Raw genomic sequence first — 16,328 nt, 5'->3', positions numbered from 1 at the left:
AAGACCAACCAGCAATATCGCAAAGCGATGGGGCTCCCACAAAGATACGACAAGCGGAGTTACGAGTGGTGCTTGGACTACAAACAAATGTCGAAGCATCGCGTCACTGCGACAGGGTCCAGAGAATGGACGAAAGAGGAAATGATGGCGTATCTAGACTGGAGCAACCAGGAAGATGAGCGGATTGAAGCCCAGGTCGCTCGGGAGATGGGTGATCATCCTTTGGCTAACAAGAGAAGAGGAATGAAAGAAATATGGAAGAGAATAGAGGTAGACAGTAATGAGCAACAAGCTTTGCACTCAGCGAATAGCGCGACGGAGGATTGCATTGTTGTCAAGTTGTAGATTAAACTGGAGAGAGTAACTAGTTGAAATGATCTTCCAGCCGGGTCTTGCGGGTCTGTCCCAGCGCTAGAGGAGTGCTGACATAATTTGGGCACCTGGGTGCGCTAGTCTATTTGGGCACCCGGGTGCCCATGTATCAGTCGCCTTTTCTGAGGACCTATCATTAGTAATGAACTCTTGGGACTCATTTGCCTCGGGCCTACTGACCGGTTCTTCCGTGGTAAGATTCAACCCACTCCCCGGATGCATCGCTTCCCGTAACGGAGGAATGCGGTTCATGTGGCCGAGGACCCTGCAGTGTGTCATTGACACCGTTATCTTCATCGTTCGTGTGAGATTCCTCATCGGAGGAAATAAGAATGACATCGTTGCTGGTCACCTCGTAATGCCACAGCACGCTTCTGGGTAGCACAGATCCGTCCTGTTGCGATCTAGCAGTTCCGTCATGTTGCGATAACTCCTGTTGCTTGTAGGGCGATGCCTTGCCGAAAGATTCCTTGGCAGACTTGTGCTTTGGTGGTACCTAAATATGCTAGTCGTCAAGAGAAACAAGCGTCGCCATCATAAGTGCATGTGACTGTTATATTGAGAGATGAGGAATATGTGATCCTGACTCCAGAGCGCAAGACAAGCGCCTTAAGTATTTGAGAACGGTCTAGTATGTCCCAAGCTCATGCCATTTCTGCTGTTTCCCCTCTGCCCGTTCCATCAACCAGATCTTGACCTCCCAACTAGTCGAAGCCTGCTTTGAAGCCGTCTGATAAGGAAGTCTTTCTAACCACCAATCATGGTGATGCCGGGCCGCATTTGTCGCACCGCCTTCCGGACGGACTTCTCACCTAGGCAATACCGCCGCAGATTCAGCCTTTACTGCGTTGGTTGATTCTTCCGATCAGCCTAACACCCCACTAATTTGCACACGTTGTCCACTGCCCTCGCTCATGTCGTCGTCATGACTCATTAGTCGTTTCGGTGACAGGCGTGCAGGTCTCGTGCGGGAGACCATGGATGCCGATCCATTAATACATTTCAATGTTCGGCGTTGAATGACCGACCAAAGACGCTATGACGAGCAATCTCTGTATCATCGTTCATTTCCAAAAGTTCCAATCTTGCCGCCCCGCGCATGCATTGACGGGCCGACTCAAATGCACGCCATGCATTTCAGCTCGTCGAGGCAATATTAATGACGTGTCGATATCGGATATGAGGCATTTTTTCTACTGATTTAGTTGTCGCGAGGGTGTTTCAAGCCCCATACCCAACGGAAGACGTTTGTCCCAATAAAGTCATTGCCCTTGTGAGAAGACAGAAGAGAAGTGCAAAGAAGTAACTGCGCACTAGAGTATCGTCACCCCGTAAATCGCAAGGGCCAGACGTCGTTGAGCTATTCCGTCAAGGAAGGAAAGCGTACAGGTTGGCGTCTGCATCGTCTGGAGGCATCTTGCTTGTTGGGCAGGCGTGCGTCTTGGCGAGCTGACTCCGGGGGGCGTAATGACAGGGCTGGAAATGAAAGGATCTGCGCAAGCGGGTATAGTGAAACCGAAATGATGAGCTGACCTCGAGGGAAAAGGCATCGGTTGAGGAGGAGACTGAAGTCAAGAGTCTGGTACAAGTGTGCTAGGTGGTGGGAGGTCCGACATACTTATACTTCGGGACCTGGAGGGTGGGGTCATGGGCGTGGGGCGGGCCAATGGCGGCGAGGGCCCGATCGGGGTGCCGCCAAACCCGGAGGGGCAAACAGCGCCTCCCAGACTACAATTTGTATTGGCATCACGACGAAGCCCATAGGACATGCGCACTGGGCTGCCAATCTTTGCAACCAGACTGTGATTGGGAAATGAATATTCTGGAGGGCTACGAAAATTTTCCTGCTTGGCAATGATTGAATCCGGCGGATGTGGCATACACCCCGACTAAGTTGAGTTGGTTATCGCTATGGCGACTGGGAAGTCCATCTTTGCCCCAGAAGCCCTCCTCCAGGACCCCATTTTACAAGATAATTCCGGTAAACGGGCTTTCAAGGGCATCCGGAGTATTCGCGGCAAATTAGGTTATCCGGGTATTGTCATACTCGTGCCGCCGCTAACGCCTCGAGTAATGCAAGTCGATCCAACCCGTGGAAGGTTTTCCAGGCAGCGAGTTTTGACGGAACACCCGGAAATTCTTTCACTCAAACTTCCTTACGCCTCAAATTCACCGACTACAAATTCCCATTGGCGAGTGCTCCAGGCGCTGCCGATGCGGATGTAGTGATGCGCGAGGCTCTGATATCCTTGTACGACGGGTCAAGATGGATCACCGACTTAGACATCATACGAGCACTTCAAAGCCAAGACTTGGTCTGCTGCCTCGGCTGCTCCTGTGTACCTCACGGCAGCGAGGATGGAAGCCTATGTCGGCTTCTCGTTGACAGCTATAGCGATCAACTCAGGGTAAGGGTAATAACCACATGGGAAGAACTGCTCTTGTGCCGAGGGAATTTGATGGCTGATGAAATTGGTATCGTTCTTGCATACGGGAACCGGTTTGCTAGACTGGCTTCCACAGCCTTGGCAACCTGGATGAAGTATCCCACTGTTGTATTGCCGTCACATTGCATATGCTTTCGCTGTGGACGGCAGATGCTCAGCAGTGTCCTTGGAGTTCATCCACCAATGCAGGTGCACCCCCACTACTCGTAATTTGACTTTGCTCGGCCATCATCACTCATTATTGATACTGCAACCAGAGGGCACGGAAAATAGTCTTTGCTTTCACCGGGGTTCTTCTCCTTTGTTCACATGTTGGATGGATATGGGTTATTAGTCTACATGGTAGTTCTATCTATATTTACAAGGGAACACCGTATTTGAATGTAAAGGCGTCAACAAAGAAGCAAGTTTCTACTTGGTTCCATAATTGGGCCGGCGGTCTGATCGCAGCGTTGGAGTCAGGCTTCTACATCGCGTCATCCGGCATGACGCAATTTTGAGCCGCCTCCGAGCAACTGATCTATCACTGTTCATAGCAACTGTAATCTACTAGTGACGCCTAATCCGACCTGAATCGCTACTGGCGCGCTACCGGTAGGGGTTCTTTACAAGATTCTCACTGTTATCTCAACTCTGCAAAGAGATGAGGTTTCGTAGTCTCTCCGCTTGAGCGGACAAAGACCAAAACCTCTACCAAGAATGGAATAAAAAGGAAATTGGGCATCAGTGAAAAGATGAAATGTGGGATGAAATAGGAACCCAGAATGACCCTGGAACGGTAACAAATTTTATCGCGAACATGTATCTTAGCTCGAAGTATGTATCCCGTAACTAGCGGCCAAATGCAAGCCAACACACAGAAAAGTCAGTATACCTGAAGTGGCAATCATGGATATGCAATCGGTTTTCGGGTCAATAATAGGTCTTCCTACGGCAACCCCCAGGGTTTAGAAAGTCAATAACGTCTGCGGCTTCCAGTGCTCTTAAACCGGACGGGAAGAGCAAAGCCAGACAAAAAAACGGTAGTTATGTTACCACTGGTGCTACCAAGGTCCGAAAAAGACGCAAGGCTTTCCGTGCGACGGAGTAGATGCTGATATTAAAGACCCTACCGCATTACCGTCCGGTTAATTGGCAGCAAAAAACAAACTCCTGTTCATGCATAACACACCCAAGGACTTGTCTTGGATGTGGCGACGGCATCCATCAACACGCACTTCATGAGGGAACTTTTACGAATGGTGGAACCAATACAGAATCAATATGTTGAAAGATGACAGGGCAACTTAATTGCTGACTTAGAGTAAGATGGAGAGAGAAGTTAAAGGAAGAAATAGCCACGGCAGTTGTATAACAAGAGTAAAGCTTCGCGAAAACTACAAAAACCCGTGTTTCTCCACGTGAGTTGGTAGCCTTATTTTGCCTTACCTACAATAGCCGGATTGAACTTTTCCCTCGAGGGCCTAAAAGCACCACAGTGCGCGACTACGTATTGAAGCTCTCATCCCTCACCCATCGTCTTAATCCACCTCAGGCTTGATAGCATAGACCTGGAAGGAGCCTGGGATCAAGTTAGTTGATGATTTTCATTAAGCTAGACCTCTGATGCACTTACCTGCCCATTCGTTCAAGTCCGCGATGCCCAGTTGACTAGTCATTGTCCTGATTTGAGTAGCCATTGATTTCGACTGCTTCTGGCAGGAACACGTGGACGGGTTGTCTGGACAGCACGACTCCTTGTCTTCCCGCTTGCAACAAGCGGCTTTCGAATCTGTAATGCAGCAAGAGGATGCCGTCTGTTCCTCTTGCACGGCGTCTGTCCCAGGATGCGACGATGACTTGGCCTCAGCGGCAGAACAGTACACATTCAAGTCATTCATGCTATCCACAATGAGAACATCTGGTAGAGAAGGATTAATCTCCATCTTGATACCATGGGACGATTCGGCTCACCATCAAAGCCTGCGTTTTTAAGAAACTTGTCATACTCGCTGACCTGGCTAGCCCCGGCAATGCACCCGACATAAAGCGCAAGGTTATTCTTGATTTCCTCCGTAAACTCTTTGCGCGCGAGTATGTCGCTGATGGCAAGTCTCCCCCCGGGCTTAAGTAATCGGAACATCTCATTAAACGCAAGCTGTTTATCCTCTTTAGGGACCAGGTTAATGACGCAGTTGCTAATAATGCAGTCAGCAACGTTGTCAGCCAGCGCGATGGATGTGATGGCACTCTCGATGAACTGGACGTTTGGAGCGTTTGCGTGAGCTTTGTTTGCATTTGCCTTGTCGATCATGTTCTGTTGCGCGGTATTAGACACGAGTTCGACTCTAGCCGCGGAGTGAGATGTTGCGTGCCTTGTTCATGTCTACTCCTATGGCCCTGCCTGTTGTGCCAACTTTGTTTGCAGCCGTAAACACATCAAACCCAGCGCCAGAACCCAGATCTACGACAGTTTCGCCCTTTTGATCGTCAGTAAGGCGACAAAACACCGCAGAGTGCGGACATACACACCTCTTTCAGCCTCGCAAGTGCAATGGGATTGCCGCAGCTTAACCCCAGATTCGCACCTTCGGGAAGGATAGAGAGCTCCTCTTCCGTGTAGCCAAAGGCCTTGGCTACTTTCTGCTCATAGTGTCCGGTGCTACTCTTGACGATTGAACCGTATCGTCTATTAATTTGGTTGTAGATCTCTTTAGTCTCCATTGTAAGTGTCAGATGTTGTCAGGCCAGGGCGAAAGGACTATTGAATAAATGCGTTGTGGCCTGCGATGGCAGTGACACGGGTTCTCGAATGTGCGCGGCCCTATATACTTCTTGTGCGCGCGTCGATATGTCATCAGTTAGACAAGTCCAGTAGGCTAATGTATTGGAGACAATTGTCCATCTTTCTAAACGTAATGATTTGTCACATGCAATGGTCTGATTTAATGTGCCGTATATACCAGACACCATACAGTGGCGCCCAATCACGGGTGCTTATAATTGATGGCGGTGGCGGGGAACAATCAAGGTGATATACTGATATACCAGCTCCCGAGGTCGATATGTCATCATTTTAAGACCAGAGATAAATATAGTATGCTGGGCCGTTTCATTCCCCTGGTGACATATCGAGAATAACAACTCGGCATGGAGCCGGAACCACCTTCGATGCCACGGCGGAAGACTAAACGTGTTTCAGTCCAGCACACACAGGAACGTGTCCGCAATAATCAGCGTCGGCATCGAGCTCGTCAGAAAGATTACATCGCATCGCTGGAACAAAAGCTCATTGAAGCGGAACGAACTATCTTGACCCTCAGGAATCAGGTGGAGGCCCTGCAAACGCCGTCGACACGACGCTGCTACCAGACGCATGATCAAGATAAGAATCAGGATGACACTGTCCACGCTTTTGAGCCATACAGTGCCGTCTCTAATACATGGGATCTCAGAGTTTGGGATTCGCACGTCCTAGCTCCTACCGAGCCATTGGTTTCTAGTAATCAACTTGGATCGGAAGTAAATGAACCCATATCTGTATCGCCTATTCTCATAGCTCAAGCATTGGAGCTTGAAACCGAGCCTCTTCAGGGCACAAGGCATACCTCGGACCAGGCCGCTGCAGAGCCTAAAAGTCTGCTGCCCTTACAAAACCACATGCCAAGACTGACGGCAACCTGTTGCTCCAATGATCTTGAAACGGATTTACAACCGACAGTCAAAACAAAAGACCGCGAGGGCATCGTTCCGGGTCAGGACACCCCTCTCGTAATGCCTGGATACCCACAAGAGATAGAGACCTGCCAACAAGCATGGCCTTACGAGTCCACAATTCCTTGCTCCGAGGCATATATTCTCATCACACAGCAAAACTTCAAAGGCATAGATCAAGGAGACGTTGCAGCATGGCTATGGAATGGCTTCCGCAGGCCACATCAGCCTGGCGAGGGATGTCGCATTCAAACAGATTTACTGTTTAGTCTCCTGGTGTTCATTAGCGAGACATCATTCGAAGTTCCGGCAAGTATGACGCCTTGACACTGATGTACTGCAGGGGCGCCATGTTGCGACATATCTTGCGGGATCTGTGTGATGACTGGTACTAGTTCATCAAAACTACCGTCAACACACAGTTTGGAGGATCATCGAGAACCAAATATGCAATCAGTTAGTATGTAGTGAGCGGTATTATGCCTGTGTGAGAAATTTCAGCGTCGCTGGCTTTAAGATACTACATATTAAGTCAAATTAAAAAAAGAAAAAGGGCCAAAGAATCATACAAGATATCTAGTAATGCTACATTTTAGCCATACTTAGGCCAGGGAACGGTAACTAATCTCACAATACACCATGAACGTATCGCGATACGTTAAATGTATTGGCTAAATTAGTGAAAATCTACCAAAGAACTAGCGAGAAAATAAACACCTTTTAATAGTTTAACCTCATCCGGGAGGGAAGATAATTCATATACTAGTAGTCTCTATGTCCGACTCAACAAGGTGAGGCAATCGGCCAAGTCTGGTAGTATATTAACTACCTTGGTCGCCCATCCGGCCCAAGCTTGCTGAAGTAGCCGCCGTGACGCGTGAATCAGGGCTCCTCAACAGACCTCGTCCCAAGCTGGCTCTCTGCCCACAGCTGTCGCACTGCTACACATTGCACAAAGTGAGCCAAAAAACCTTCTGTTGAATATAGATTTCAAGGATCCCACACCTCGGGCGTCCCAAACGAATCCTCGACATAAGTTCACATCCCTTGCACAGAAGCCCACGCTCCATCTTGGCAAGATCCACGTCATACCATGGAAACGCGGTCATTGCCATAAAACGATGATTATGCTGTTCATTATGCAAGAATGAGCGTTGTCCGCAGTACAGAGGAAGCGTGCCGAGTGAGCGTAGTACTTCAACACCCTGTCCTTCAGATATCAGGCACTTGGGCGGAACCGGCATGTGATTGGGAGAATTTGAGCCATGTACAGTGTATAGAGCGCATCTCGACAGCTGATACAACCTCGTTTTAGATATGCGGGCGAGCGTGGCAAAAGCAGTCACGGTCAAGACAGTAAGTTTCGGCGATTCTTGATAGCACCTGAAGCAACACCGCTCCAGAGTTAAAAGAAATAGAAAGCCCCCAGCCGCGCCGCATAACGCGCAGGTGGGAGTGATGTGCTGGAGGTGTAGTTCCAGGCTGATGAAGCAGCTGCCAATTTTAAAACGCAGGATGGCTCTCAGTCCCTCTGACGCATGCGTTGCTATCAGTTCATATTCCTTCAGCGACGTCGATAGAAGGTGAGCGCGGCGGTTGACTTGAAGAAAACGAAAGTAAGAAAGAGGATTGAGATTCTGGAGCACCATCTACATCGGCTCGTTTGGGAGGCGATCCAGGATGCGTAGTCCCGACGTTGGCAGGGTTTGGAAGGCTGTTTGGAGGGTTAAATTGATATTTGCACCACCTGCGTGTCATCCAGACGCGACCGGATGAAAGCAAAATCATAACTCCGTGGGACAATACTGACAGAAAAAAATTGGCGCTCGAATCCTCGTCCGCGTCTGATGCCATTCTCATGATCCTTATCTGAGGCCTGGTCGCAAAAGGGCATGATAAATGAGGGATCATCTTGCGCGCCCCATTCTTCTATCACACCAGACACAAGCCAGCTTAGTTGTAGTCATAAGAGAACGGATTTCTTAGCGCTTGACTTCATGGCTGTTTCGTGACTATGCGGCGGTCAATAGTAGATCAGAATGTGCTGTTGTCGGAAGAAACAGGGCATTGTTTTGAGCCTGGTGGTCGCGATAGTTGTCTTTTCTAGGGCTCGAGGTAAAGGAGCCCCGAGAGGGGTTTTAGGGGCTCTGCCTATGGACAAAAGGGTCAAATCTTCAGGGCCTTCAAAGGCCGATTTCTCCAGAAATTCAAATCATCAACATCACCAATTGCTCCCCTTTCCGTTGTTGAATTGCCTTAATATTCTCACAAAGCCGGAACGTGTTTTGAGTTTATCGAGACGGAGCATACCATGGCGTGATTGACGCGCCAGGTAGCTCTAGGCCCCCAACAATACAGACTAGGCGTCATCAATATTCGGATGCGGTCCATGAGACTTTCCGCTAGCAGAACCCAAATCACCCGTGGTACCAGTATCGCCGAATGACTTCCAAGACTTTATCTGACCGCAATGCCGCTGAACCCTTGTATGTTTGGCAGAAAGATGGGGAAAATGAGCAGTCCAAGTCTCGATTTTGACTTGTCCTTTCTCATTTGCGTCCTGCTAATAACCTAGACGGGTTTTTACGCCGTACACTCAATATGGGCTTTGACGCCTCGTAAACCCGTCAAAAATCACCCAGGTGCTTACGGTACTCGCCGAATTGTTATTCGAAGCGCGTCGTAATGGACGGACCGTATACTCAAGGTTGTTGACCGTGATAGTCTTTTATTGCAGGAGGCTAAGGCGCTGGTTGCTTGATATAGGAATCCTGTCCAATTATCTAAGTCTAAGAAAGCAAGACATAAAGTAAGCTTGAGGCTCGACCTGACCTCGCGGCTGAACTATTACTGCGTTGGAACTCGGGCGAAAATTCATCTAGTTTACACAAAGTCGGACTGCTCCACATGCTTGAGTATAGCCCGTGGCATTTACCTTGAGGTTTTGGGAACTTATCCCCAGGCAAATGACCTTGACGAAACCTACTCTTCAAACACCTCCCCCATCGTATCTCCCCTTTTCACGTGGTGGCAGCGTGAGTCTGGCCAAATGGGATCACCACGACCATGCCTATGGAAACAAGAATTTCAAGGCTCCCTTGGCTACGCTGTTGAGATCGATCCCACTCAGCATACCACTAAGCAAGCCAGCACCCTGCCCAGCAGCCTGATTCATATCAACTTTGCCAACCATATTGTCTAGGGCGGAGAGGCCGCTGCGAGCAACGTTGTTGAGGTCCACTCTGCCAAGAAGACTGCTTGCCATCCTGACGCCCATTTTGGCAGCAGTACGGAGAATAGGCTGCTCGTTGCGTCAGTCGCTTACTTTGTGACGGGGCATTAATGTGGTGCGAGAACTCACTCCGTTGAAAAATCCAGCCCAGCTCCATGCCTCTCGTCTAGTAATCTTCGCAGTTCCAGCATGGAATAGTTTCTGGGCAAGTTGATTGAAGTCTTCGGCTTCGATGCGTTCCCGAAGAAGTTGGAATCCTTGCGCCTTCAGGTCGTTCAAGTCAACGTCTGTGGCTGTGCCGTTGAGCTTTTGAAGACCATCGTTGAGTGCCTTGTTGAGGTCCACGTCACCCTGAGATAGTGTTAGCTACACGCGGACGTTACAAGGCTGTGAGAAGGCAGATGGTCATGTACAGAGTTAAGTTGGTCTCGCAAACTGATAGCTAGTTCTCGAACAGCGACAGATCGCTTGGGCTTGGATTCGTGCTTGTCATTTAGAAGCTCGTGGAGAAGGTCGGCTCCGCGCTCGGTCAATATGCCGAGATTGAAGATGCTCTAAATTTAATTAGTGGAGGCCAAGGAAGATTTTAACCTTCATTTGCATACTTCAAAAGTGTTATCGGCCGCATCCGTGCTTGCAGGAAGCGCGACAGATGTTGCGGCACTGGTGGCGGTTGTCGGTGTGGCCGGCCGGGCTGAAGCCCATGGCACCGCCAAGACGAAGAAGAGAGCGGACGAAAATGCGAACTTCATTACGTCTCTTATAAAGGATTGGCTTGGTGAGTAAAAGAGTGTATGAAAGAGAAAGTATTATACGATTATAACACTTGTTTGTTAAGAAAAATTAAATGAACGAATGGTGTAAAAAAGAATGCAAGGTAGTGAGCGAAAGACGGGTTGTCGTTGGACTGAAGTCAAGCGAAGGGAGATACATTTGAGGTTGGACACTTCACGATATATATGCCACTTCGGCCCCTGAAGTTGAACATCTTCACTTGGCAGACGTCTTCCGTACGCTGTATTGAGATCGACACCAACCGCCTTCCAGCAAGGTGGATTGCAACTAGCAACTAGCACGGACGACCCTGTTGTATTGTAAGAGAACACGGTGATCATTCAGCAGAGTCACAAATTCTGCGACTTGGTAATGCCACCAGCGATGGCTCAACCAAAGGAGAGCAGGCTGCGTTGTAGAGCATGATTGGCCCACGACGTGGTTCTCGGCGTCAAAGCGCGGGACGGGAGACAGTAATGAGCTGATTCGTACAAACCAGACACTACATGCACAGCTGGGGTTGGAGACATGTGACCCTGTAAGGCAGGGCTTGCGGGGAGGCAGATATAGGCAATCAAGTGCCAGGCATCTATAGGTACCCATAACGTTTAGCTGTGACAAGGCTGGAGGATTGCCACCAAAGCTTATCGTAGCACGGTGCCTGTAAATCTGTGTCGGTGCGCCGCAGACTGATCAAACGGCTATGGTCATCACTTCCCAAATGGGGTCTAAGGCGAAGCAAATAAGCGCAAAAACTCTAAGTCGCTCGTCACCAGATCCTGAAACCAGCGTTTGTGGAATGAGCATGGGTAAACTTGGCTGAACCTGAATATGCCGTGAAGCTAACACTTCATAGACCATGGCTTCCCGACTCGGCAGTCGGAACACAATCCGACCAAAAGAATGTCATGAGAACCACCAAGTACCGGGTTAGTTATAGTGAGCGTTGGTAACTATGCACCTGGGATGCCATAGGACTGGCTTCTAATTCATCGTTTAGATCCAAGTCAGATGCGCAAGACCGTCTTAGATTTCCGCAAGCGCACCAGGGGGGAGGGTTAGGGTTCTTCTAATGGAAATGAGGATGCACTTTTTAATGCCGATATCAAAACTTGGTTGGTATAGTCTCGTTTGGCTTAGTTGGTCATGTAACTGGAATTGGCGTCGTTTATATTAGAGTGGGTAATTCTGTTAACTTTGTTCCTGAATTTCTTCCTGGTCAGCCCGGCTCTCCTCAACCGACTTAGAATATGCACAGATGAAGTCGGCTGGTAAGGTACTACTTGCGGTGAAATTCATGCCTCAATGATGTCAGTACTCCAAACATCCCACCACCGTGTGGGCGTCGGTATCGCCGAATCAAGCCACCAAAACCTGGTAAAGACTGACGCCACGGCCCTATTAAGCCGCCATTTTGCTCCAGATCAGCCCCTTATTGGGTGGCCTGCTGGGTGGCCTACGATATCTATAATAAGGGTCTAACCTACCTAGCTAGATGGCTTCAATCGACCAGTCCACTTTTCAATTCGATCCGTAGCTTTCAATTGTGATAAACAGGGTCATCTGGTGACAGCAGGCGTTGAATATGGAGACTTACAGCGACGTCGAGGGCTATTCTACCGCAGTTGTCTCTCTCGTTTTGATCGATTCGGGCCTCCAGGAGCTGCCTATCGCGTCCTTCTAAACCACTTACCACGGCGTCAGAAAGCACGGAGCTTTGCATAAACCGCAAATATCGGCCGGCCCACAAGAGGCTTGTTTGTTCACGATTGTCACGAACCGCATGATAGAGCGGTGACTTGCCTGTAGGATCTAGCATGTCGACATCAGCTCCAGACTCCAGAAGGAGCTCGGTACTTTCCTTGTCGCAACGTTTATTATTGACAGCAAAGTTAAGAGCGGTGGAACCATCCCCGCGCTTCTTAACGTCGACATTTGGCTCAAAGACCCCCGATGACGTCGAAATGTCGCTTCGTTCTCTCCGCGCACATTGCAGCCAGGTGTAGTGGTGTATATCTTGTGCCTTTGCCGTTGTGCGATTCCCTAAAGCTTCCTACTCAACAAGGAGTCAAACACTGGCAGGAGATGCTTTCATGGCCGCTATATGCAGAGCTTGAGCTCCACGTACAGTGGGAAGCACTGCGTCCAGATCAGCCCCTCGATCCAGCAAGGTGAAGCGATGTCCGACTGAGGGTTTCACTCTTCCAACCCAGGTCGGTTTTGTAGCGGGCAACGCAATTACTGAGGCACTTCCAAACCCTGCAGCTGCTTCCAGAGCTTTGTTATTCACACCGCACCACTCCTCTGGGGTTTCGCTATTGCCTTGAGCTTTCATGGCTAGCCCTCATTGACGACACCATCATAACCTCGCTCAGACGCGAGTTGAAGCAACGAAGGTTGATATCCACCCTCTAAAGTTTTCAACACAGCAGCCCCTTTTTGAGCGAGCCCCCGGAATAACAGGAATAACAGGCCAGTGCCCGTGCTCTGTGGCGATGCGCAAACACCAGACCTGTTTAGCTCGCTCACTCCAGGCAGCTGAGCATGTCCCTGCACCCACAATGATAAAATCAACTCCGCTGTAGAATCGTGGCCATAGCTACAAGACTCACGCGACCGAGACTTGTGCCGTAGTAAGGGTTCCGCGGTCTTGGTACGTGACTCTCGTGTTGCGAAACTGAAAGCATGGCTAAATGAAGCAGTTTCAATTGTATCTTGTGATATTATTGAGTCGACGGCACTGTTTAGACCCAATTATGGAGAAAAATATAAGGCTTGGTGACCAACTCGGTGATTGGCGTGTGACCAAGGCGTGCCGAGACATGCATTGAGCAGAACGTGGAAGCCCACCACGCCATTGTCTCAGAGTCCTTCCAGAACGGCGGAAAGAAGTCTTGCAATTCCACGATCATGTGGATACATTCTTGGAGGTGCAGTGGCCAACACGCTACGTCACATCGCAGAAATTGCGTTATCGAGATGCGATCGCTAGTCTAGTTGGTACTGCGTCCCTACTTTCGGTTGTAATCCGATTTTCTGTAGCTCTGTAATCGAAAAGAAAAAAAAAAGAAAAAGACGTGTCTTTAGGAAAATAGGCGATGGATTGACTTCATCCACCACAACAATCAAAGACAAGTTCCAAAAGAGCAAACCAGTCTACTCTCTGATGAGTTCCCGCAGCGTGCTGTGAGTGTGGGTTATGTCTGGTCAAGTTGTTCTCCATGTATACTGGCCAATTCTAGGCTATGTTTCAGGTTTTTAGGGCTCAATATACTCATTTTCCGAAGTGTAAGGCCTCCCGCGTTCCAACCCGACTTTGCTGTAGAAATTCCCGGGGCAATAGAGAGCTCGCTAATAGTCATCGGTCGATGGGTCCAAACGCAATGCAGAGCAGGACATCGCGGGGCCGAGGGGTGCGTCAACAGCGAAGGCTATTACTTTGGCAAAAACGGAGGCATCACCTGGGGAGAGATTTTCCGGGCCATCGCGGATGCGGCATTCGAGGGGGGGTATCTTCCGATCAAGGGTCAACGGGTCGTGACGTTGTAGATTGAAAGGGGGCGGAGGCCATGGGTCGATGTCCCAAAGGCCCGTGCCACATCGTTGGGGTCTGGTTCCAAATCCAGGGGCAGGGCAATTTGAGCAAGGAATATTATGAGATGGAAACCTGAACAACCAGGGCTTCCCGGTTGTATCAGGGATAATGTTGATCTCCAGCAGGCTATGCTTAATTCTGGAGTACATGTACATTTTACCTGGCAATTGGTACTACAGGTGGCAAAGGAGAAGAATGGGTTAGGGAGCCTCCCAGGGGTGATTCGCGATATCAAGGCGAAGATGAATCACTCCCAAATCACTACACTAGACTTTCAATTCCATCCACCGTCAACCCGGGAATGGGTCATCTTTGCAGCGACCAGACAACGTAAAGGTTCCTATCGCTACATACATGGAGGCAAGCCACGTGGTGAATGCCGAGTCGTGGGTCCATGCGCGGACACAAGAACGGGAGTGCATACAGTCCCCCCCTGAATGTTTTTACATGCGTGACCTGGCAGGGGGGTTAATAACCAGTAAGAAAAATTGATTAATTAAATTCTCAACTTATGTAAAAAAAAATAGAGGGCATCTAGTAACACTGTGTTCTATCCGTACCTATGCCAGGGATCCGTAACTTACCACGCAAGACACCATGAACGCATCGCGATGCGTTAGACACACTAGCCGATTGGTGATTCATCACAGCGCGCCCCGGCGAAGATTATCGCGAGATCGCCTCAGCCGTTAACTGCCTGGAGCAAAATATACTTTATGCCGGTGACTCACACCGCAAACTCAAACATGAACGCACAACAAATATTAACGGGGTCTCGTTGGAATTCCGCGAGTCGGTTAAGAGGAAGATATAAGCGCATAAAGATGCCTGAGATTTCCCAAGGGATCTTGATTAGCTCAGGTCTTGATTATAAATCCCTACAAGCCTTTCGACACTTTACCACCTAGAATATATAGATCACAGATAGTGCACCACCCTTTGCTTGTAGCTACCCCGACAGGGACGCCTGAAGAAACATTCAGGGGGAGACTGTACGTCACCTGTAAGCAGGGCGCCTTAGTTGCTGTTATCCTGTGCGACAGTATAACGTCCCTCCACTACTGCCGGGCAAAGTATTACCAACCAGGTCCTTTTGAACAAGTCAAAAGGCTAGGCTTTTCCGGGGACGTTTCCAAGAAAATGTATCTCCGAGTTGACCAAGACTAAGCAGGTACCACGGACCTCAAGTGGAGAATCTAAAATATCTGTTGATCCCGTAAACCTAGTTCCAGGCTGCACGTACCACGGCTTGTTCCACTTGGCACGTTCTCATCTTTTACCTTAGTCATGATATAGAATAGTTATCACCATATTCTGGGCTCAAGTCTAGAGCTCGGGTCTGTAATGGTAATCCCCTGAGACTCTCCCGGCCCGCTTCGGGCTCGCTTCAGGGGTGCTTCGGAGAAAGAATGGAATAAAAGCTAGCGACAAGGAATCGAGTCAAGGGAATTTTCCTTCTCTGTTCTCCTTGAATTTGCCATCATCTTTAGTAATGCCTACGTGCAGGAGCAGTTAGTACCAGTCTTGAAGCCCGGACAAAAATATGTCAAACTACAAGTTCCTAAGATATAGGGTAACTACTAGGTAAGTGAGTTGTATTTAACTCAAAAAAAGCCCCATGTGCTCATTTTGACTATCTTCCTTGGCTTTTTTTCCGTCTCGAGAATAGGAGTATAGATATTACACAACATGAAGAAATCTCCCTGTCTCGACTTCATAAATCCAACCAGTGATAACCGTCTTTTAGAATGAGACGGTGATGCTTCAGCAATTCCACGTCACATACACACATACACCCTTCACGCTACCAAAGGCATCCTGAAGCTCGAGAAAGTCAATTTCGTCCATGGCTCCCGCAACTGTCTTGCTGCCAGGCGCCCTTCTTGACAATGATACGGAGTTGATCCCCCGTAAAGGTAGCTATTCTACATTCCCTCTGGTTCTAAGTTGGCAAGCATAACAGAGTAGAAATACGCCACACTTGCTGTATTTCAGGCTCTCCCAGAGCACCATACGGCATAAAAATGATGGATAATGGCAATCTCTCGCGTCCCAAGCATATATTGAGAGATGATAATGGAGCGAATCACGTCTTCCACTCTTCCCCCGCCGTTTCTCATCACATGGGTATCATCCAGAGCGAGCCCTCAGAAATCGGCTGGGTTGAGGAGAGCGTCCATGAAGGTTATCACAGCAATCTTTCTATATATTTTCA

The 16,328-nt window shown here is 49.0% G+C and overlaps 5 protein-coding genes across 5 annotated transcripts; 1 reads left to right on the top strand and 4 right to left on the bottom strand.

Moving 5' to 3' along the window:
- Positions 1 to 4,339: 4,339 nt before the first annotated feature.
- J3458_016890 (uncharacterized protein) lies at positions 4,340 to 5,112 on the bottom strand (the record flags this gene model as incomplete). Its single annotated transcript, XM_007815694.2, has 3 exons — positions 4,340 to 4,380; positions 4,435 to 4,719; positions 4,773 to 5,112. The coding sequence occupies 3 exons, from the start codon at positions 5,110 to 5,112 to the stop codon at positions 4,340 to 4,342; spliced, it is 666 nt and encodes a 221-aa protein (XP_007813885.2).
- Positions 5,113 to 5,146: 34 nt separating this feature from the next.
- Positions 5,147 to 5,522, bottom strand: J3458_016889 (uncharacterized protein; the record flags this gene model as incomplete). Its single annotated transcript, XM_066121055.1, has 2 exons — positions 5,147 to 5,278; positions 5,331 to 5,522. 2 exons carry the CDS (start codon positions 5,520 to 5,522, stop codon positions 5,147 to 5,149), a joined length of 324 nt encoding a protein of 107 aa, XP_065973988.1.
- A 426-nt stretch (positions 5,523 to 5,948) lies between these two features.
- Positions 5,949 to 6,839, top strand: J3458_016888 (uncharacterized protein; the record flags this gene model as incomplete). The annotated part of the gene is made up of 1 exon (XM_007815695.2): positions 5,949 to 6,839. One exon carries the CDS (start codon positions 5,949 to 5,951, stop codon positions 6,837 to 6,839), a length of 891 nt encoding a protein of 296 aa, XP_007813886.2.
- Positions 6,840 to 9,408: 2,569 nt separating this feature from the next.
- J3458_016887 (uncharacterized protein) lies at positions 9,409 to 10,496 on the bottom strand (the record flags this gene model as incomplete). The annotated part of the gene is made up of 4 exons (XM_066121054.1): positions 9,409 to 9,813; positions 9,874 to 10,095; positions 10,158 to 10,298; positions 10,350 to 10,496. 4 exons carry the CDS (start codon positions 10,494 to 10,496, stop codon positions 9,583 to 9,585), a joined length of 741 nt encoding a protein of 246 aa, XP_065973987.1. The 3' UTR covers positions 9,409 to 9,582.
- A 1,562-nt stretch (positions 10,497 to 12,058) lies between these two features.
- Positions 12,059 to 12,853, bottom strand: J3458_016886 (uncharacterized protein; the record flags this gene model as incomplete). Its single annotated transcript, XM_066121053.1, has 2 exons — positions 12,059 to 12,571; positions 12,647 to 12,853. The coding sequence occupies 2 exons, from the start codon at positions 12,851 to 12,853 to the stop codon at positions 12,059 to 12,061; spliced, it is 720 nt and encodes a 239-aa protein (XP_065973986.1).
- Positions 12,854 to 16,328: the final 3,475 nt, after the last annotated feature.

Source organism: Metarhizium acridum (assembly GCF_019434415.1).
Source record: "Metarhizium acridum strain ARSEF 324 chromosome Unknown scaffold_405, whole genome shotgun sequence".
Taxonomy (NCBI): domain Eukaryota; kingdom Fungi; phylum Ascomycota; class Sordariomycetes; order Hypocreales; family Clavicipitaceae; genus Metarhizium; species Metarhizium acridum.
The sequence above is the reverse complement of the archived record's forward strand: the minus strand, read 5'-3'. Positions and strand labels throughout refer to the sequence as shown.